General features: G+C 47.0%; 1 protein-coding gene across 4 annotated transcripts in view; it reads right to left on the reverse strand.

Moving 5' to 3' along the window:
• The window catches only part of MFSD13A (major facilitator superfamily domain containing 13A), a 31472-nt gene extending 17514 nt beyond the window's left edge, over positions 1-13958 (reverse strand). The window contains exons 1-2 of one of the 4 annotated variants that reach the window (XM_069753723.1): positions 10837-10979; positions 3560-3798 (exon numbers count right to left, since the gene is read on the reverse strand). In XM_069753723.1, coding sequence (XP_069609824.1) covers positions 3560-3724 — 165 coding nt within the window. In that variant the 5' untranslated portion in view covers positions 3725-3798; positions 10837-10979. Of the gene's footprint in view, positions 1-3559; positions 3799-3886; positions 3930-10832; positions 10980-13886 lie in introns of those variants that run through there. The other 3 variants (XM_069753725.1, XM_069753724.1, XM_069753726.1) reach the window with 3 other exon arrangements.
• Between the last annotated feature and the right edge of the window lie 8979 nt (positions 13959-22937).

The raw sequence follows: 22937 nt of genomic DNA on the forward strand, positions 1-22937 counted from the left end.
TGAGTCTTGATTACAGAAATCGTACATTACGCCTTTAAGCTGTGCAGCTGTACGGATACTGACGGCACAAGATTAATATTAATAATTAACAGTGTATAAACCAAGAGGCCTCTGATCAGAAGCGGAAGATCTGAGCAATATCTGCTGCTGGGATTTGGTCAGCGGCTTCCAATGTCGGCCATTTCCCGTTTCATTTTGAAGATGAATGTGACCATTAGTTTTATGTATCCATCTGTTTTCTACATTTCTAACTTTCACTTACTGAAGAAAATCGTTTTTACTGAATTTACAGGCTGATCTGAATATATAATACACAAATTACTATTCAGCCGAGACTCCCAATACATAAGGCAGCAGAAATGGTTAAAAAAAAACCTCTATTGGGCACAGAGACAAGATATTTGATTATTGCCCCAATTCACCAGATAAGTTTGGCCAGAATGCTAGTATAAAACCACCTGAAACGCAACTCAAACATTTTGCGACTTTTGGCAGTCCTGGCCAACCCCGCCAACTTTTTAAAAGGAGGGTGAGGCTTGTTGGGGACGGGACGTAGTTATGCCCAGCACGCCTGACAATTTCCCTCGATTCTGGTGGTGGCGCACAGAGTAAGATTTGTGGCGTAGAGAATGCCGCCGCTTGTCGTGAACTTTATGAGCGGCGGTCACCATGCCCATGTCCCATCTCCTCCCATTTCAGCAGCGCTGGGAGAAACTAGCGTGAAGACACCAGAAGTCATAAAATTTAGGCACAGCTCCGAGTTGCGCCTACATTTTTTGCAACTTTTCAAACCTTTTATGCCAGAATTCTGGCGTTAGAGCTTTGATTAAATCGGCCCCATGTTCCTATAAAGTTTTACATTGTCATCGACAAATTGGACAAAATTGGGGTGCAATCAGACAGCCGTATAAGTCTTACCACAGTGCTAGGACTGGTCGGCGGCTCTCCCGACCCAAGCGTGACGGCCTCATGTAATTCTATGCAGCTGTCACGCTTGTGTCAGGAGAGCCGCCGGCCAGTCCGTGCACTGTGGTCCGATCCCATCACGAGGGGGATAGTAACACCCAGATTTCAGATTATTCATACGTGTCTAGGAGGAATAATAGAGGGATAACACAACACTAAGTTCTAGGACAAAAAATATGCTATGGGATCTATTTTTTTTTTTTTTAAAAGAGAGGCATTTTTTAAATCAGAAACAGGAGAAGAGCTGATGGATCATCTTTAAAGGATTTGCTCAGGTTGTAAAAACAATGTGTCCCTAAGCTGCCATTACGCACGGCATTACATGGAGCAGAAGATCTCTGTGGCGGTAAGAGATCTTGTTCATGGCACTTTCCTGGCAGCTCCCGCTATAAGAGGGGGATCTGGAAGTATCAGTACAAGGTCTGTATTTACATGGTACCTGGAAGTAAGCCTTACCTGTACAGGTAGGGAAGAACTACTGTGCCCAGGAGGCCTAGGATTCATTCTGCACTGTCCTTGTGTTACTTTGCTGCTATATTTGAAGACAATACTAATCGTAAAGTTTTAAGACTTTCTAATTTGATGGTCAAAATGATAAAGTGAATAATTCAGTTCCTGTTTTTGTCACATGCCTGGAAACATCAGATATCAAACCTAAAAAAATCCGACACCCAAGTATTCCATGACAGCCATCTCCTTGGCCACGGCAGGACATGATTTAAGGTTTGCTGTGAACCATGTAGAAATGGCTTCTTAAAACTACTGTAACTAACGATTGTAAATGGCTGTCGGCGCTTACATCCTTAATCCTCCCAATGTAACAGCAGCGGCTGTGATCCGAGGTCACGCCGAGCACCATTGTGAGAAGAAAACTAGTTTTCATAATATGTTTTTAAAATGGAGAGGTTACAATAATAAGTAGTTATTAGGAGAACCTCCACCTAAGGTCTCTATATATTCAGCAAACACTGAAGGACTTTGATGTTTTCAGAGTCTCAGGATTACATGGTATTGCCATCTGGGTGTGGAAGGCATGTGCTAAGTATACAGCGCAGTGTCGTATGGCCTGGACACCGCGACATGGTGATTTATGGTGTTAGTTACAGGACACATTGCTCTGCAGGTCCACAAGAGCAGCCACAGTCATGGGCAATAATACAACAGTGAGGGGAAACACAGAAAGTCTGAAGTTTAAATACAAATAGATTTAGATTATGTCCGAGTTCACAAATATATAATGGGATTATAAACAGACCCCTTATGTTGTACAGTGCCAGGCACCAGACCCCTTCGGGACGCCACCAGACCCTCCATTGCACTGATGGCCACCAGACACCGACCCTCTACAGTGTTGGCCACCACACCTTCCCCACCGCAACAACAGAAACAAACAAAAAAAAAACATTAGAGAGCCAGACAGAAAACCACCTCCCCCTCCCTCCACAGCGACAGACACCAGAGCCCCCCACTCCGCAGCGACAGACACCAGAACCCCCCACTCCGCAGCGACAGACACCAGAACCCCCCACTCCGCAGCGACAGACACCAGAACCCCCCACTCCGCAGCGACAGACACCAGAACCCCCCACTCCGCAGCGACAGACACCAGAACCCCCCACTCCGCAGCGACAGACACCAGAACCCCCCACTCCGCAGCGACAGACACCAGAACCCCCCACTCCGCAGCGACAGACACCAGAACCCCCCACTCCGCAGCGACAGACACCAGAACCCCCCACTCCGCAGCGACAGACACCAGAACCCCCCACTCCGCAGCGACAGACACCAGAACCTCCACTCCGCAGCGACAGACACCAGAACCCCCCACTCTACAGTGAAGGACACCAGAACCCCCTCAGGAGTGATGGGACACCAAAACCTCACAGCACAATGACAGACACCAGAACCCCCCACTCCACAGCGACGGACACCAGAACCCCCACTCCACAGCGATGGACACCAGAACCCCTCTCTGCAGCAAAGTGCACCAGACCCCCACTCCAAAGTGATGGGCACCAGAACCCCCTCATGAGTGATGGACAACAGAACCCCCACTCCGCAGCGACAGACAACAGAACCCCCTCAGGAGTGATGGATCCTCACTGCATAGTGATGGACACCAGACCCCTCACCCCTCCACAGCGACAGACACCAAAATCCTTCTCCACAGCGATGGACACCAGACCACCTCCACAATGATGGCCACATGGCCCCTTTCACCATGCTGGCTAAACTACCCTTTTCCCCCCTTTACAACGTCTACCACCCCTCACCACCTCCCATCAAATTCAGCCATAAACACCCTACTAACAATGTCAGCCACCTTGGTGCCAAGCACTGCTCTGAAAATGCCATCTATAGTCTACATCTCTAAAAATGTCGGCCCCGGCGCCCCACTTTCCTCCTGAATTGTGTATAAGGTGACCTTTATTGGATCATTTTTCTGCTCTCTCTCTTTACGATGCCCAGGAACACAAGTACAGATCGTTGTGTATCTAGTCCGGATCTGGCTTGGCTTTCCATCTGCGAGGTGCCATTATGTAAGTAACGACATTACACACAAGCATGGACACGGATCAGCAGTGTGACTCACCTCTCCGATCCAGAAGGACAGCTTGTCGATCTTGTAGACTGAAACAAAAGTGTCCACGTAGTAGAGAAGGAAAACGTTGTGCAGCACGGAGAGGAAGAAGGACAACGAGCCATAGAGAACGGCGGTGGGAAGGTGGAAGACCCCTGCTGCGATTCTCCAGCCCATGTTAGGTTACTCTGGACGGCGCACTATGTGGGGTCATCCATACTGTACACTACAAGACCAACTCATCTGTCCCCCTGAAAAACAGAACGGAAGAGTATCATAATAATAAATAATAATCATCTACTCCAAACATATGGTCTTCATACATGTATCACTACTTACTCCATGAATGAGGACCATATGTCAGGTGCTCACGCCATCTGTGAGAACTTACAAAAATAAAGACACTATCACGTTGAAACCTGTTGGACAAGACTGAGTGGTTTGCTTTTTTTTTTTTTTTTTTACATTAACCTTTTTTTTTTTCAAAGAGAAAACACCGCCTTATGGAAAATGTGTACGTGTCCAATCTAACTGCGAGCGGCGGAGAGCAGGACGATGACGGCCTGAAGGAAGGAGGACGATGACGGCCTGAAGGAAGGAGGACGATGACGGCCTGAAGAAAGGAGGACGATGACGGCCTGAAGGAAGGAGGACGATGACGGCCTGAAGGAAGGAGGACGATGACGGCCTGAAGGAAGGAGGACGATGACGGCCTGAAGGAAGGAGGACGATGACGGCCTGAAGGAAGGAGGACGATGACGGCATGAAGGAAGGAGGACGATGACGGCCTGAAGGAAGGAGGACCATTTCTTGGTCTATGAAGGCTGACATCAGAGGAACTTACACATCAGCACTTAGGAATTCATTTCGCTGCTGGTTACAATTATATTTCTTTTCTATGTACAATTCTTCTTTCTCGTCGCTGTACTAAAATGTTACTTTCTATCGAGAAGCTGCGAACAACAGGGACAAGTGGAAAATTACAATGTCAGCCTGCAGGCTACATTCACTCTTGCCTATGGACATTCTCCATTTGTCTGCTCCACTAAGAAGAACAGATGAACGCAATTATTGCAGTTACATAAGTGGTGGCAATGGTAGAAGAGGGACCCCACTTATTATTATGGGGTCCATCAGGATTCCACTAGGTGTCAATTTTTAAGACTAAAAAATACAGCGCAGACGTTTTATTTTTCGGTTCTACACACGAGCATATAATGGACCACAGACAAACACCATTATTGTCTATATATTAATAAGGGGATCCCTATTTTTACAGTCGATTAAATGGAACGGTGTCTAAAAGCAGCGATAGGAGCTAAACTCCGTTGGCTGCCAACAGCATTTATGACGGGAGGGCATAATGTTCTATGTGCCCATTGGTCCACCTCGCAATGGGATTACAGCATGCCAACTGAGTTCTCATGGCAGCTGGGGGCCTGATGAAGACCCCCGTACCTGCCATGATGGTGCCTCTGTGAAAACCAGACTGTGGCTGGCGTTCGTATAAGGAAGTTCGTTATACAATATACTACAATACTTTGGTAATGGAGAACAAGAAATCACATGGTTGCGGGTTCAATTACTCCAAAAGGACAAATAAAATAAAGAGAATAATAAAAAATATTATATTTAAAAATCACAAAAACGAATAAATAAAATTAAAAAAACATACACTATGTGTCGCCGTAGTCATGGACCCATACAATTGCATTGGCAAGGTTCATCAGTGACTGATCAAAACCGGACTTTTCTCCACAATTCGGTGTGGGACACAAAGCCCCAAAAATAGAAACCCGAATAGCTCCATAGACTATAATAAGCGAGAAACCCAAATATAACTTGTATGTGAAAACCTGACGCCTGAATGAATCCTAAAGGTATGTGAACACAACGTTTTTTCAGGCTGATTCCACCTGGCACACGGCTTAAAACGTGCAAAAAAAAAAAAACAAACAAAACAAAAAGAGTGAACATATGTTCAGTTTTTTTTCACTTTGTGTCTTCCAAACCATTAAGTCACTAAATGCAGTGACCGGTCTGTTCATCTGGAGTTTTTCACTTGGAAGCCCCCCACTATTAATATATTCAACACAAAGATGCCACAAAAGACATAACATATAAAAAATTCAAGGAAAAACACTACTTCGTTTTCTTTTTTTTTTCTAGCTTCTACGTAGGCGTGTAAAATACATGGAGTGAACACCTGGGTTCCCATTGCGTTATGGGAACGCGCTTAACGGACAGCGTTGCACGGCGAAATTAACGCCGGGCAACGCGTCCGTTAGCGCGCCCCTTCACGGCAATGGGAATGCGCTGCACTAGCGCGTGCCATGTTCGGCACGCGCTAGCGACGCGCCGGTGTTTCCTGGCGCGCCGCAGACGCTGCTTGCAGCGTCCGAGGCGCGCCCGCGGTCCGTTCCCCGCTCTCGCAGATCGGGGATCTGCGAGAGCGGGGACGTTACCGCGACCCTGGGATGCGGCCACAGTAAAAACATTGCGTTAGCGCAACCCGCTAGCGCTAAACGGGTTGCACTAACGCAATGTGACCCTAGGTGTACGACCATGTTTGAGGGCAGATGAACTACCAGCAAAGAAGCTATGGGAAGTCAATCAGTGCTTGTGTGCTTTTATTTCTGCCACGCAATGATCAGGAGGGGATTGTGTGGGTCGTTCCCCCTCACTTTCATAGCGCTCGGCAGCACACGCTCAGCGCACACAATGTGCTACCGACCAATGATCCTTTTTCCGGCGGCACAAGAGGTGCGATCAATAACAAACCAAAGATCTGGCGTTTTACTGCTGGACATGTTGACATTTGGCAATGATCATCAACCATGTCCAAAACAGAACATGTCACAAATGATTAATGAGAGACAAAGAACCTAAAATAGACATAAGGGCGTTTGTGGAGGCGCGTGGTCGGCTTATGTAGCGGATGATTGACAAGACCCACTGATGAAAGAACGGCTAACTATACCCCACGACTAGCTGCTGTCACCACCGACCGCCGGGAGCGCCTGATTTTCTTTTTTGTGATATGTTAAAAAGCAACTACCACAATGACAAGTACATGGGAACCACCATGGAGTCCACCAACAGGGCTCTTTGAAGCAAATAATGGTCAAACAGGTTGGACTTTAGTCCTCAGCAGATAATCGGTGCCTGAGGCGACAACTGCTAAACATCGTCCCTTACAGAAATGACATCCACGACCGGCTGTGAAGAAGGGACGACTTATATGGTGCAACCAAATCAAGGAGAGAGGTGATCAGGCCAAAAAAGAAGCCACATAAATAGCTTCATACATGAAACGGTTCACATGGGAGTATTTCATAGTCCGTATACGGAACGCAAAGCCCGGACTAAGGTTCAGGTTAGGAAACCCACAGTCAGTTTTTTTTTCTGACAGTTTTTTTTTCTGACAGTTTGTAAGAATTTTTGTTAAGCTTTTCTAAGAAATGTTGGGGATTTTTTTTTTTTACTTTGTTTTTGTTACTTTTCCACTCTTCTTTGGGAATGGACTTCTTGTTTCTTCTGCGCAGGCACAGGAGACACACAAAGCCAATTTCCATCCAGGGGCAGAAAAGTAAAGTGAAATATCGCAACCGCAGGACAACCACTACACATCACAGAGTTTTCGTCTTCCAGGTACTGAACGCCCCAGAGCCGGGAAGAACGCATTTACGTACAGGAATAAAAGATTATTTCTGCACAATGACACTGCAGATATGAGGCACACAGGGAGCACTATATGAACCATTCTAAAGCCTGTATGCCCAGATCAATAGCTTATATACATCCAAGGGAGTGACAGATTCCATTTAAGAAAGAAGTAAAACACAAGGTTCTTCTATATAGTTTTTTTGCCTTTAAAGATCATCAAAGGGCCTGAACATGTGAACAGCAAGTCGTCTTTACATAGAAACTAATACGAAGATTATTTGGGGTGGTGTCTGGGCACTTTTTTGGGTGGTTTTTGGAGCAGACCAGCTTCAAACGTGACTGATAAGCAATGTTGTGAGAACCTCTGGGCAACCACTGAACGCCATGTTCACAAAGCTGGGCAGGTTTCGCACATCCATGGACCGTTCTCGCACTGGAAGACCTGACCGCCGGGTCTGAAGACCTGAGTGAATTGATTTATATTTGGCCATTAAGCAGTAAGCTTGGGTCAGGAGACGCTGTGGTCAGGAGGCGCCCTGGTCAGGAGACGCTGTGGTCAGGAGGCGCTCTGGTCAGGAGGTGCTCTGGTCAGGAGACGCTGTGGTCAGGAGGCGCTCTGGTCAGGAGGCGCCCTGGTCAGGAGGCGCCCTGGTCAGGAGGCGCCCTGGTCAGGAGGCGCCCTGGTCAGGAGGCGCCCTGGTCAGGAGGCGCCCTGGTCAGGAGGCGCTCTGGTCAGGAGGCGCTGTGGTCAGGAGGCGCTCTGGTCAGGAGGTGCTCTGGTCAGGAGGCGCTCTGGTCAGGAGGCGCTCTGGTCAGGAGGCGCCGTGGTCAGGAGGCGCTCTGGTCAGGAGGCGCCGTGGTCAGGAGGCGCCGTGGTCAGGAGGCGCTCTGGTCAGGAGGCGCCCTGGTCAGGAGGCGCCCTGGTCAGGAGGCGCTCTGGTCAGGAGGCGCCGTGGTCAGGAGGCGCCCTGGTCAGGAGGCGCTGTGGTTAGGAGGTGCTCTGGTCAGGAGGTGCTCTGGTCAGGAGGTGCTCTGGTCAGGAGGCGCCGTGGTCAGGAGGCGCCCTGGTCAGGAGGCGCTCTGGTCAGGAGGCGCCGTGGTCAGGAGGCGCCCTGGTCAGGAGGCGCTGTGGTTAGGAGGTGCTCTGGTCAGGAGGTGCTCTGGTCAGGAGGTGCTCTGGTCAGGAGGTGCTCTGGTCAGGAGGCGCTCTGGTCAGGCAGGCGCTCTGGTCAGGCAGGGTCTTCTGATGCCAGCAATGTCTGACAGTGGCGCACTCCCCCTTCCTATTAAGAACACAACCTTGCTTGACCGAGCCAAGGGTGCATGTCTATAAAAGGTGGGGAGGTGGGGGCGTCAGGAGAAATGGCCTGCGTCATCCTAAATCAGGGATGGGGAGCCTCCTGACACCAGTTTTTCTAGGCGATGACACTTCAGGAATACACAGGCGGTCTTTTTCCTGGAACACCTTCACTGGGGGCTTTGCCGTTGCTTTTACTTGTGGCTCCACCGTAGTGCCAAGAAGATTTCTTGCAGAAACCACCTGAAGAAATAACAGGTCACTTCTTTTATCCACTTCCCAGTTTCCAAACCCTGAAGTGGTTAAAAAAAAGTGACAAAAGACTAAACGTGCAGAGCAATGCCGTTTTTACATTGCTGTGCGCCATGTTCATTTCTTTTTTTTTTTAGGCAGAATCTGCTTGAGGAAGATCTGTACACATACCTTAAAACTGTTAAGAAAAAAAACCTCATGGAAAATGCTTCTTATTAATTTATATGGAAAAAATCGACTTTACTTTTCATATTCGGAGGTTTTTTAGTGTTTACCTGTCTGTGCATTTTTTATTTCAAAAGTGCAAGTCGCTTCATTAAAGAGGATCCTGAAGGAAAATCCTATGAACTAGGCGCTGTCCAGAGTAAACATTACACAGACGCTTTAGGAAAAAAATCTCACTGGAAAAAGTTTCCACCTGAAATACTCGTGGTTTATGAACGTCTGTGTGCAGATAATCTTCCTGTAAAAACTAATGTAATCTGTGCATCCAGCGCCCTTTTTCTCCCACCGAAAGAATCAATAGGGGGCAGAATCCGATGGAGGCCCCCAATATCAGTCAGTGAGTGGGGGGCTGTGGGGGAGAACTAGTGGTGGGTCCGGTGGCACATGGTGGATCCCACTGACGATAAAAACCACACGGCAGATGTGAACAGGGACTGGGTGACAATATCCGAGAGTCAGGAGTGGGGCGAAGCTTCCTGATGTACAATGTGTCCTATATAATCAGACATCGTGACCCCACAGAGCGTGCGGCCCCCGGGGGACATCATAACCCCAGAGAGCATGCGGCCCCCCGGGGACATCATGACCCCAGAGAGCGTGCGGCCCCCCGGGGACATCATGACCCCATAGAGCGTGCGGCCCCCGGGGACATCATGACCCCATAGAGCGTGCAGCCCCCGGGGGACATCGTGACCCCAGAGAGCGTGCGGCCCCCGGGGACATCATAACCCCAGAGAGCATGCGGCCCCCGGGGACATCATAACCCCAGAGAGCGTGCGGCCCCCGGGGACATCATAACCCCAGAGAGCGTGCGGCCCCCGGGGACATCATGACCCCATAGAGCGTGCGGCCCCCCGGGAAATCGTGACCCCACAGAGCGTGCGGCCCCTGGGAACATCACTATCAGGGATGTGACCGGACTGATAAAAGCCGCGTACAGCGCAGTGATGGGACGTTCCCATATCTCACCATATACCAGAGCGTCACACAGAGGAGACGGGGATCGATCCTGGAAATCAGAATATTGGTCAATGTCTTATTTCAGCCATTTTTCTCCCAGTCCCATGAGCTCCCTATACACCAGCTGGTCGCTAGGTGACAGATATGTGATCCCTACAGGTGACAGATATGTGATCCCTACAGGTGACAGATATGTGATCCCTACAGGTGACAGATATGTGATCCCTACAGGTGACAGATATGTGATCCCTACAGGTGGCAGATATGTGATTCCTACAGGTGACAGATATGTGATTCCCTACAGGTGACAGATATGTGATCCCTACAGGTGGCAGATATGTGATCCCTACAGGTGGCAGATATGTGATCCCTACAGGTGACAGATATGTGATCCCTACAGGTGACAGATATGTGATCCCTACAGGTGACAGATATGTGATCCCTACAGGTGACAGATATGTGATTCCTACAGGTGGCAGATATGTGATCCCTACAGGTGGCAGATATGTGATCACTACAGGTGGCAGATATGTGATCCCTACAGGTGGCAGATATGTGATCCCTACAGGTGGCAGATATGTGATCCCTACAGGTGACAGATATGTGATCCCTACAGGTGACAGATATGTGATTCCTACAGGTGGCAGATATGTGATCACTACAGGTGGCAGATATGTGATCCCTACAGGTGACAGATATGTGATCCCTACAGGTGGCAGATATGTGATCCCTACAGGTGGCAGATATGTGATCACTACAGGTGGCAGATATGTGATCCCTACAGGTGGCAGATATGTGATCCCTACAGGTGGCAGATATGTGATCCCTACAGGTGACAGATATGTGATCCCTACAGGTGACAGATACTGACACACAGTGACATACCCACCCGGCGGTGTGGAGGACGGGGCGCTCCAGGTACAGGCTGAGCCCGGCAGCTCTCCTCCTGTTCCGCAGACAGCTCTCTCCTCCCCCGCTCGGCTCCATCTCCGGCCGCCGGATGTTTTCTCATTTCCGTCTTCGTGCAGCAGCAGAGACCTGAGCCCCGATGGAATCGATCAGAGCTGTTCCTGCCCGGAGCGTGCGGCAGGGGGCGCTGCGCTGTGAGGCTGCGGACATGACAGCTGCCGCCTCCTCTGTGCTGCTCACATGCTGCGGTTATTGGGGCCGGTTTGGCTTCCTGCAGACTGATGTGGCCGATGCTCACTGTTATTATTGCTTATATGAAGTGCAGTCTGCTCAGTTTGTGGCTTGGGCTTCATTACTTGTATCATGCAATGGCGTAAGGGTACGTTCCCACGGTCAGTAAACGCTGCCGGTTGGATTCTGTGTACATCCTCAGCGTCCAACCCGCAGTGTCCAGATATTACAGCATAGAGGATGGATTTCAAGAAATCCCATCTCCACTGTGTGCACAGACACCTCCAGGCTTCCCTGCGTATACGCACATGCAGAGCGTCTTTCCAGACCGCAGCATGTATATCTTGCAGAGACACGAATCTCCGGAAGAGAAATCTCACCCATACAATGTATTGGGTCCAGTGATTCTGCACGGTTCAATGAATACATGCAGAATTACCTGCGTTCAGAAGCCGGCAGCACTGTGGATGGAGCTGTGTCCAAAGCGCTGCCTGATGCTGACCGTGTGCACCCGGCCTAATACTGCCCTGCACATGTGGCCCCACTAGTGCCCACCATAGATGTACGCATAATGACCTGTACCTGTAAAGAGGTGGTTGGACATCCGATCGGGGTCCCAAAGGCTGAGCTCAGAAAGGCCAGTGCATGGTGTAAGTCTGGGGTCCATGCTCAGGACTGTGGACATTATGGACCTCAGACCGTAACCACACTACAGTGCATCTACTTCATCCGGATCGCTGATGAACAGGGGTGTAACTTAAAGGGGTTGTCCACTACTCAGACTCTCAACCCCTCTCATAAAGGCGCTGTGTTGGCAGTGTAAGCACTCGCGTTCCTGGGGCTCAGGTCCCATCAGCGCTGGCGGCATGGTCCCCGCCTAAGGACAAATTGACCATCAAGAGGAAGTAAGAGATCAGCCGCATCTCCTCCTGATTACGTATACGGCCGTACACCTGAATCGCAGCATGCCGGATTTGCCTCGGGAAGTCAGATGGGCCTCACCCATTCACGTCTATGGGTCCATGAAACAAATCCGACCGCACTTGGATAACGTCTGAACATGGCCTGTTTTTCACAGACTGACAGAATGGAGAAGGTTAAGAAAGTTTTATTTCACTCCACCTCCAAGAAAATCAGATGTCACTCTGATCAGGGTGAATAGCATAATCAGACAGATTTTCTCAGATGGGGAGAAAACAGTAGTCTGCACTGTGACCTAACACAATGAATGCGCACCTGATACGTCCATCCATTACTAGTATTCTGGATCAGTGTTACTCAATGAGGCCAACAGAAGGAAATAAGATGAAAAAGAAAATTGCCCGTCTTTTAAATCCACCAACACCGTAGCTTCGGAGGTCACCGTCATAATTTGCCATGAATCCACATGACTACGGCCACCACTGTCTTCAGTGATGATCCTAGCATGGACGGCACAGGACAACCGTGTCTATCAGCACGTGTGCTCAACATGTTCAGGATCTGAGAAGAGGGTTAATTCAGGGACATCCAAAATAGTGATCCCAGGGGCCCAAGAGGTAAGGGAGCCACTTCTATCTCCAAAGCCGGTGGAACTGTGCATTAGGCCAGTCTCATACGTGCAGATAATTCCGGTACCTGAAAAATCGGTACTGGAGTTATGCATGTCCGTGTGCTCACTTGGCACATCAGTGTGGCACACGTGCGGCAGCTGTGTGCTGCCCGTGTGCCGACTGAAGACCACACGGACCGTGCAGGAGACAGCGCTAGAGTTAAGCGCTGTCCCTTGCGTGTGGTGCTGAAGCCGGCATTCATTCCTTCTCCCCAGCAGCGTTCGCTAGAGAGAAGGAATGAAAAATCAGGGTTTTTTAATTTTTTTTGTGTTTAAAATAAAGTTCGTAGTCACATCCCGCCTCCCACCCCCTGTGCGCCCGCCCGCTGGCATGAAAATACTCACCCAGCTCCCACGATGACTCCTCTCTGCACCGCAGCTTGTCCTGTGTGAGCGGTCACGTGGTACCGCTCATTACACTGATGAATATGCAGCTCCACCCCTATATACAGGCCTTATGATGAGCCCGTATATTGTTCTTGCACAGGTGCACCCCAATGTCTACTCCCACCACTCAGTGGTCATGTAGGTAAATTCTCCTTTGCTTCCTATGGATGGTTTGACTGTGGCACTGCACCTTTTGCATGGGACTGCCAAAATTGGAAAATGATGTACTCAGCTTTCACCTGGCCTATAGACAATGAATGAAGCGGAGATGTGCACCTGACCACTGCTCCTTTCAGATGGGGTTTTCTAGATCCCCCTTATTGGGATCCCTTGGGGGTCCCGGTAATAAGACCCAAGCAATTCGGAAATTCCCTTTTTTCTGTGAATGAATGTGGACCTTCAATTTTAAGATAACCCCTTTAATAAAAAAATAAAGGTTGGTACTCCTACATACTCCCGTGACAAGCAAGTAAATTTGACAATAGACAATGGTATAATAATATATTTCAATACGTCGTACAAGTCCCTGCCTATGGAAAATAAAAATGTAGCAACTAGCAAAATAGAAAAAAAGTGGTAAAAATAATTGGTACCAAGGAGAACTACAAGTCATCCCACGAAAAAAAGACTCCATGGATCGAAAATAAAATATGGGTGACCTTAAAAACATTATTTAGAAATAAAAATAAACAAGCAAAACTTTAGTCTCTCCATAATTATAATGCTGAATCCTCACCAGCACCTGGATACATGTAACGTCAAATAATCAGCAAAAACTGCATGTGGCCATTTATTATCAGATTTGTATGATGTTCTCATACCTGGTGAATCCTGCAGATGAATCTCGCCGAGAATCCACGTTATATCGTGCAGTAATGAGTATGTGTATTGTGCTTTGTGTCTGTCCCTTTTGTTTCACCTTCCTGTCAATGTGGCTTCACATGTCATAAAGAAGGTGGAGATGGTGGTAAATGAGAAAATAACGAGGATATGAGTTCTTACAAATGACGCGTTGTGTTGACTTATGACCCAGTAAATAGACGGAGAATTCACGGTATCCTGTTCTGTAAAGGATGTTGACTAAGTCTGTTTGATATCGGACCGATTCCATGGATCTGCTGTACACAATGGTGACCGGTGTGTGCAGAGAAATTAGCCCATTTGTTTGAAGAAAAATTCAAAAGTCACGGAGAAACAAAGACGCAGCAGACGGCAACACCCTGTAACTTCATGTCCATATTACCAGGTCATGAAGCCGATGATACAGTCATTTCTATGCACCCTTGTCACCTGCAGATCATTTAATATAGGTGTGCAATCAATTATAAGTAATATGAACTAAAATTATAGCTGCCCGTGTTAGTGTTGCCCACGGCAAAAATCCTGGTGGAGCTTCCATCCAGGAATAATATGCTTTATTCCCCCCATATACTCCTGGTATTGTAAGGGTACATTCACATGAGCCTTCTTGACCACCAATGGTATTTTGTGGGTACATTGTGCAGTCATTGTGGGTGGGTGGGTGGCATTATTGATGTGTGCAGCAGCCGGATTGCATGGTTGTATGCCGGCCATATACATTAATTGTGCATTGGCTGAACCTGATGATTTTGTTCGGACCAGCAAACCAACTAATGTGAATGACGCTCTCCCAACTTTCTCTCTTCCCAACTTTCTCTCTCCCATGGCTGATGCTGGATGGGAGAAGAAATGGCCGGTTGAGGGTAAGCCGATGCCAGTAATGTCTAACAGTGGCGCACCCCCCTTTCCTACAAATAACACAACCATGCTTGACCGAGCCAAGAGTCTATAAGGTGGGGGCGTCTGGAGAAATGGCCTGCATTACCCTAAACGGTATACACTACTTACCTTTTTTTAAAAAATAATCTGTCAACAGATTTTTGCTATCTAATCAGAGAGCAGCATAATGTAGAGACTGAGACCCTGAGTCCAGCGATGTGTCACTTACTGGGCTGCTTCCTATAGTTTTAATCAACTCACTGTTGCCTTGTAGTCCTCTACATTCATCAACTGTGTATAACCCCCCACTGATTGGCAGCATTCTGCCTATGCACAGTGCACACAGAACTGACAATCAGTGATGGGGACGGGTTATACAGAGCTCAGCATTCAGAGAACTGGCAGATCTGCAGCAGATAATACGTGATTTTATCAAAACTGCAGCAAGCAACACAGTAAGTGACAGATTGCTGGAATCAGGGTCTCTGCTCCTATATCATGCTGCTCTCAGATGAAGTAGCAAAAACCTGGTAACAGATTCCCTTAAATTTACGTCTGGTTTTGGCATTAAAAATTGCATTGTAGTCACTTAATTACATAGTTAGTTTTGTTGGAAAAGACACATGTCCATCAGGTTCAAATGAGGGATCGGAGATGATAAAGGGAATTAGTATAGGTACAGCCATAATGTATGAACCAATCTGCCCTAAAGGAGCACATTTTTCCCTCCTGATTCCAAGGATCGATCACCTGGATCAACATTCAGAACACGGATTTTATACTTGTACCGTACAGAAGTTATATTGCTCTATTAAAAAAAAGCATCTAAGACTCTTTTTAAAACCAGAAGTTCTCATGGTAAGAAGCCTTGTCGTCTGTGGAGATTCATCTTTTTTTTCTTCAGATGGACAGAATGCTTCTCTTGCCTTTTGAGTCCATTTTACGCGAAACAGTTTTTGGCCATATTTTTTGTATTGGCCATTGATTTACTTGTAGGTCTCTTCTCAAGAATAAATATTATTTTTTTCACCGTTTCTCCATGACCCTTATCAGTTTTGTGGCTCTTCTTTGTACCTTTTTGTAGCTCCAGGGCATTAACACTTTGTATAGTGGTAGCATTATGTCTCTGTCCCGCGAGTCCATGTCTCTTTCAATACATGGCAATGTCCTGCTGATTGACCTCACATGCTGTTACTTAGTCTGTCATGTACAAGTGCACCCAGATCCTCCTCCACAAGTGACTCTCCTAGTTTTACTTCCCCCTAGAAAATATGATGTCTGCAGCTTAGTGTCCAGGTGTATAACTTTACGTCTAGCAAAATTTAACCTCATCTCCTTTTTTTAGTCATTTGCTGTTAATTTTGCACTGCAGCTGATTTGATTACTGTAACATCTGTGCCGCTTCTTGTCGGCCTTTGTTTCCAATTCGGTCATTAGGCAGCTAAACACCTTAAGTGCAGGCGGCGCATGACATCGACAGTCCTGTTTTATTCCTTGGACCTTTGGTGCCTCTAAATCAGGGGTAATTTTTGTCTGGTTTTGAGTACTCATTCACTAGAGCCTCGGTGGGGCTGTTTGTTATTTAAACCTCTGAACCTCTGACCTCCACAGCCAATCCATAAGCTCAGCTTACTTGGTCAATAGCGCTAGCTCCTGTTTTTGACTTATCCCATTTTCTGACTTCAGACTACAGCTTATATTTTGACCACCAGCTTACTTTCTGATCTCACTGCACTGATGGTATCAAATCTGCTTGATGACATTTTTTGCCGCCACCTTGCTCCACCAGTCAGCAGTTGACTCCATAGCCCGTGCCCCAGGGTTCCCTAAGTAGTCCAGATCACTGTACAGGGATTAAAAGGTGAGGCCAGAGCAACCCCTGGGATCTGGTAAATAGAGTGGCTTGGTCCATGAAAGCTCTAATAACAGCTGCCAGGCTTCCACGAACAGTGCAACTGTGACTATTACTTTTCTACAAGTTCTATTCAGCTCTTTGCAGTTTTTAAAGGCTAGAGCTGACACCTCATATTTATATAGTCTAAATCTCCTTTTTAACGGCCCTTCTAACAATAGGTTTAAGCCAAGTGGGGTTTAATTCTTCTTATAAGAACCTTATCGTTCATGCTTGTTACCTATAGGAATACATTTTGCAGTCTTATTGACCAATATTGATGTAAATATTTTATCATTTGTATCATTCATCATCATCCAACATTAGGCACAACCTTCAACCTGGGGAATTTGGCTGTCACGAGTCATTTTTGGATTTGTTGCATCTCTGGTTCCGCTATAATTTTAAATGTAGTTTTTTCCTTTCAGGCCAGCAAGGGTTAAATGTCAGATTTCTTGCAGGCAGCTGCTGTATTGCTGGTCAGCTGATGTGGGTGGTGACCATTCCCACCATCCTTTAAATTGTCAACTGATGCAACAGCTTGACATGTCAGTGATATAGTAATCTATGTTGACCAAGCCTGGAGTAAGAAGCTCTCTGGTTGCAGTAGTGAATCTGCTGTTTTCGTTGAGTTCGTGGTCATGGTGCCTACCCTCTGCTGTGTGGTGCTTTGCAGCAGAGATAGTTAACCCCTTCATGACCTTGGGATTTTTCGTTTTTCCGTGTTCGTTTTTCGCTCCCCTCCTTCCCAGAGCCATAACTTTTTTTATTTTTCCATCAATATGGTCATGTGAGGGCTTATTTTTTGCGGGACGAGTTGTACTTTTGAACGACTACTAGAAAACGGGAAAAAAATTCCAAGTGTGGTGAAATTGCAAAAAAAGTGCAATCCCACACTTGTTTTTTGTTTGGCTTTTTTGCTACGTTCACTAAATGCTAAAACTGACCTGCCATTATGATTCTCCAGGTCAGTACGAGTTCATAGACACCTAACATAGCTAGGTTATTTTTTACCTAAGTGGTGAAAAAAAATTCCAAACTTTGCTAAAAAAAAAAAAAAAAATTGCGCCATTTTCCGATACTCGAAGCGTCTCCATTTTTCGTGATCTGGGGTCGGTTGAGGGCTTATTTTTTGCGTGCCGAGATGACGTTTTTAATTACAGCATTTTGGTGCAGATACGTTCTTTTGATCGCCCGTTATTGCATTTTAATGCAATGTCGCGGCGACCTAAAAAACGTAATTCTGGCGTTTCGGATTTTTTTCTCGCTACGCCGTTTAGCGATCAGGTTAATGCATTTTTTTAATTGATAGATCGGGCGGTTCTGAGCGCGGTGATACCAAATATGTGTAGATTTGATTTTTTTTTTTATTGATTTATTTTGATTGGGGCGAAAGGGGGGTGATTTAAACTTTTATATTTTTTTTATTTTTTTCACTTTTTTTCACTTTTTTTTTTCACTTTTGCCATGCTTCAATAGCCTCCATGGGAGGCTAGAAGCAGGCACAACTCGATCGCCTCTGCTACATAGCAGCGATCTGCTGATCGCTGCTATGTAGCAGAAATGGAGGTGTGCTGTGAGCGCCGACCACAGGGTGGCGCTCACAGCCACCGGTGATCAGTAACCATAGAGGTCTCTAGGACCTCTATGGTTACCATCCTGACGCATCGCCGACCTCCGATCATGTGACGGGGGTCGGCGATGCCATCATTTCCGGCCGGAAGCGGTAGTTAAATGCTGCTGTCTGCATTTGACAGCGGCATTTAACTAGTTAATAGGTGCGGGCAGATCGCGATTCTGCCCGCGCCTATTACGGGCACATGTCAGCTGTTCAAAACAGCTGACATGTCCCGGCTTTGATGCGGGCTCACCGCGGAGCCCTTCATCAAAACAGGGGATCTGACCTCGGACGTACTATCCCGTCCGAGGTCAGAAAGGGGTTAAGTATAAGTTCCCCTTTAGCTGTCTGTCTTGTGTTTGTCATTCTCCCTGTGTTGTTCATCATTTGCAGTGGTGAGGATAGTGTCCTTGCTAGCCAGTGCACTAGCCAGGGATTAGTGAGGTGACAATCAGTGACTAGGCATGTGACGGCTGTGGGGGGGGGGGAAGGACCCGCCTAGGGCGTTAGAGGAGTTTAGGGACAGGCTCAGGTTGGAGCTCAGGAGGTGCCCCCATCTCTCGTTCCCTATGATTAGGGCCTTCCTCATTCTATTCCATCCCGTTGTAGGTATAAGTTGTGTCGCCCGCTGGTCTTAACCTTGTTGATCGTGACATTGGTCTTTTTAAAATTAAGTGTTTTTCCCTTCCTTCCAGAGTTTGTGCAACCATACAGAAAACCATGGCAAAATCTCCTTCACACCTGGTTATAGCTACACCTCAACTATAACATCTAAGAATACAGTACCTTTAGAGTGTGTTCACCCATAGATTTTTTATGTGAATTTTGTTTTTCCAAAGTTTTTATTGAAATTTTTTAAATTTAACAAAGACGAAGACGGTAGGGGGATAAAGGGGAAAAGGGTTATTAAGGATTCACTAACAACAGGGAGGGAAAGGGGAAGGAAGGAAGGAGAACGCGGAGAACTTAACTGTAATATAATTTATGTGGATTTTGAAGATGATCCACTTCCAAATCCCCATCTATCGAAAACGTTGAAAATTCCCTACGGCTGTTCAAGGATGTTAGATTTTTATCAGCAGATCCTGCTCATGTACTGCTACTAGTCTTATGACTATGGGCAATACCAACAGTGTTAGGCTACTTTCACACTTCCCTCAGTACGGGGCCGTCACAAACCGTTGGCTCGACTTACCGATGGACGTTGTGCAAAATAGTGCACAACGTGGGCAGCGGATGCAGTTTTCAGACACATCCGCTGCCCATTATGAGTTCCGGGGATGAGGGGGCGGAGTTTCGTCTGCGCATGCGCGGTCAAAAATGGCAGACACGTCGCAAAAAAAAACCTTACATTGAATTTTTTTGTGACGATGGTCTGCCAATTACCGAAGCATCCAGTGCACGACGTATGGAACGTGTGTCCATATGTCGCGATGCGTCGGTAATACAAGTCTATGTGCAAAAAACGCATCCTGCGGGCAACTTTGCAGGATGCGTTTTTTGCACAAAACAACGCATTGCAACGTCTTTATAAAGATGGAAGTGTGAAAGTAGCCTTACTCATGACAGCAGTGCCTCCTGATGTAGCAGTACCTCCTGACTCAGCAGTGCCTCCATACATATCAATACCTCCTGACACTGCAGTGCCTCCATACATATAAATACCTCCTGACTCAGCAGTGCCTCCTGACAATGCAGTGCCTCCATACATATCAATACCTCCTGACACAGCAGTGCCTCCATACATATAAATACCTCCTGACTCAGCAGTGCCTCCTGACAATGCAGTGCCTCCATACATATCAATACCTCCTGACACAGCAGTGCCTCCATACATATCAATACCTCCTGACACAGCAGTGCCTCCTGACAATGCAGTGCCTCCATACATATCAATACCTCCTGACACAGCAGTGCCTCCATACATATAAATACCTCCTGACTCAGCAGTGCCTCCTGACAATGCAGTGTCTCCATACATATCAATACCTCCTGACACAGCAGTGCCTCCATACATATCAATACCTCCTGACACAGCAGTGCCTCCATACATATCAATACCTCCTGACACAGCAGTGCCTCCTGACAATGCAGTGCCTCCATACATATCAATACCTCCTGACACAGCAGTGCCTCCATACATATAAATACCTCCTGACTCAGCAGTGCCTCCTGACAATGCAGTGCCTCCATACATATCAATACCTCCTGACACAGCAGTGCCTCCATACATATCAATACCTCCTGACACAGCAGTGCACCCTGACATATTGATGCCTCCAGACACAGCAGTGCTTCTAGACACAGCAGTGCCTCCTGACATATTGGTGCCTCCTGAGTCCTGACACAGCAGTGCCTCCTGACATATTGGTGCCTCCTGAGTCCTGACACAGCAGTGCACCCTTACATATTGGTGCCTCCAGACACAGCAGTGCCTCCCAGATTCTTGGCTTTGGCATCTGCCAACATCTGCCCTGGCGGAAATAAACATTAATAAATTGCTTGTGCAGGACAAATTTCTCCAATGATCAAATCAGACTGCTCTACAGTATTTTGTCCACCACTAGTTTCTAACTATTGTCCTCTGATGTCTCCTGCTATGTGAAACTAGTGTAGCACATTAAAATGTTACTTGTCAGATTTTTCTATTTCCCTGTGACACATAATGCTACAAGCTGCTTACCCTCATCTCGATATGCCCATAGCAGATAATATGGCTCAGCGGATATGCTATAGGACTTGCTGGGATATCCGAGCGGTGTAAGCGGCTATCTGTCAGTCCTAATGGCTTTTAATGTAGTGGCTGCTGATTCATTCAATCAGAGGTGGATATCTTGGTATCTGACCCCATTTTCCTAGTGTTTATGAAATTTCCTGTAAGTAGGTGATAACTTGGTATTACAAGAATACCGGGTTAAATAGACAGCCTGAACATAAAAAATAAAAAATAAATCACTTACCATGAGGAAATAGCCTAACCAAGACCAGTCAGATGACAATGCCCTAGCAGGATAAAATAGGCAGCCTAAATGAAACGCGTCGGGAGGGACATTCTCTAGGACAGGACCACATTTGGGGACTGTCCTTTTGAGGATGGGAGACCTACAAGGGGCACGACAGGGCAGCTTATATAGCATACTCTTATCTCTCAGTCTCCCAATTACAACCTACTCCAGGACATCGAAGGGGTGAAACCAAATCATTTTATTATCTGCATTGGGGTTTTTTTTTTAGCACCTTTTCTGTGGTATTGTTTGATTATTGTGTTCCCCTCTTTTTATATGATTATATATTAAAAGTTAGATTAACACAATAGGGTTCAGGACAGATAAGGAAGTAAAATATCCACATTACTTACTGAATATACAGTACAGACCAAAAGTTTGGACACACCTTCTCATTTAAAGATGGTGTGTCCAAACTTTTGGTCTGTACTGTATCTGTCCTGTAACCGTGTGCAATACTGTGACATCAAGTGGTGCAAGAGACAATCCCTGCGTCTGGTCTCAAAACCACAAACCATCACCTCCTCATAAGTAGTTCTCGTTTTTGGCTCCTGCATCCAATTTCTTAGAAAATCGGCTTCACTGAATTAACAGATTTCCACAGGATAGATGCCAGTTAGGTGAGGAGCCTAATCCTGGACTGGGGTCATACAAGGTGAATGTGTGTGCGGTCACACAGGAGTAATGACAGGGTATTGCAAAGTACTTGCAAGCAGCATAATACAAAGAATAGCAGGTTTACCCAGAATCCTTTGCAGTAGGCGGAGCTATGCAAATGTGGATTAGACAGGGGTGGAAAGAGATGATTTGCATAGCTCCGCCTACTGCAAAGGATTCTGGGTAAACCTGCTATTCTTTGTATTATGCTGCTTGCAAGTACTTTCCGTTTCAGGAAAGCATCCACTATGTATTTCCTTTAAGTAGAGGGCTTTTCGGTCTCTTTCGTCCCGCTACATTTAGCCCAACTTGGGTCTCTCCCTAAGGTGGCTAGCATGTATGTATCGCTTGCTCACCGAGCCCCACTCCATACAGCCAACCAATTCCAGCCCTGTGCTGATGAGGGCCTAAAGCCCGAAACACGTGTCCACAGGTAGGAATTGGTTGGCTGTGTAAATTTAGAAACTAATCCGCAGCATTGCACGCTTGGCGGTTCCAAGCGCTGTGGATTAGACAGGGGTGGAAAGAGATGATTTGCATAGCTCCGCCTACTGCAAAGGATTCTGGGTAAACCTGCTATTCTTTGTATTATGCTGCTTGCAAGTACTTTCCGTTTCAGGAAAGCATCCACTATGTATTTCCTTTAAGTAGAGGGCTTTTCGGTCTCTTTCGTCCCGCTACATTTAGCCCAACTTGGGTCTCTCCCTAAGGTGGCTAGCATGTATGTATCGCTTGCTCACCGAGCCCCACTCCATACAGCCAACCAATTCCAGCCCTGTGCTGATGAGGGCCTAAAGCCCGAAACACGTGTCCACAGGTAGGAATTGGTTGGCTGTGTAAATTTAGAAACTAATCCGCAGCATTGCACGCTTGGCGGTTCCAAGCGCTGTGGATTAGACAGGGGTGGAAAGAGATGATTTGCATAGCTCTGCCTACTGCAAAGGATTCTGGGTAAACCTGC

This window comes from Ranitomeya imitator, chromosome 2 (genome assembly GCF_032444005.1).
Source record: "Ranitomeya imitator isolate aRanImi1 chromosome 2, aRanImi1.pri, whole genome shotgun sequence".
NCBI classification, from domain to species: domain Eukaryota; kingdom Metazoa; phylum Chordata; class Amphibia; order Anura; family Dendrobatidae; genus Ranitomeya; species Ranitomeya imitator.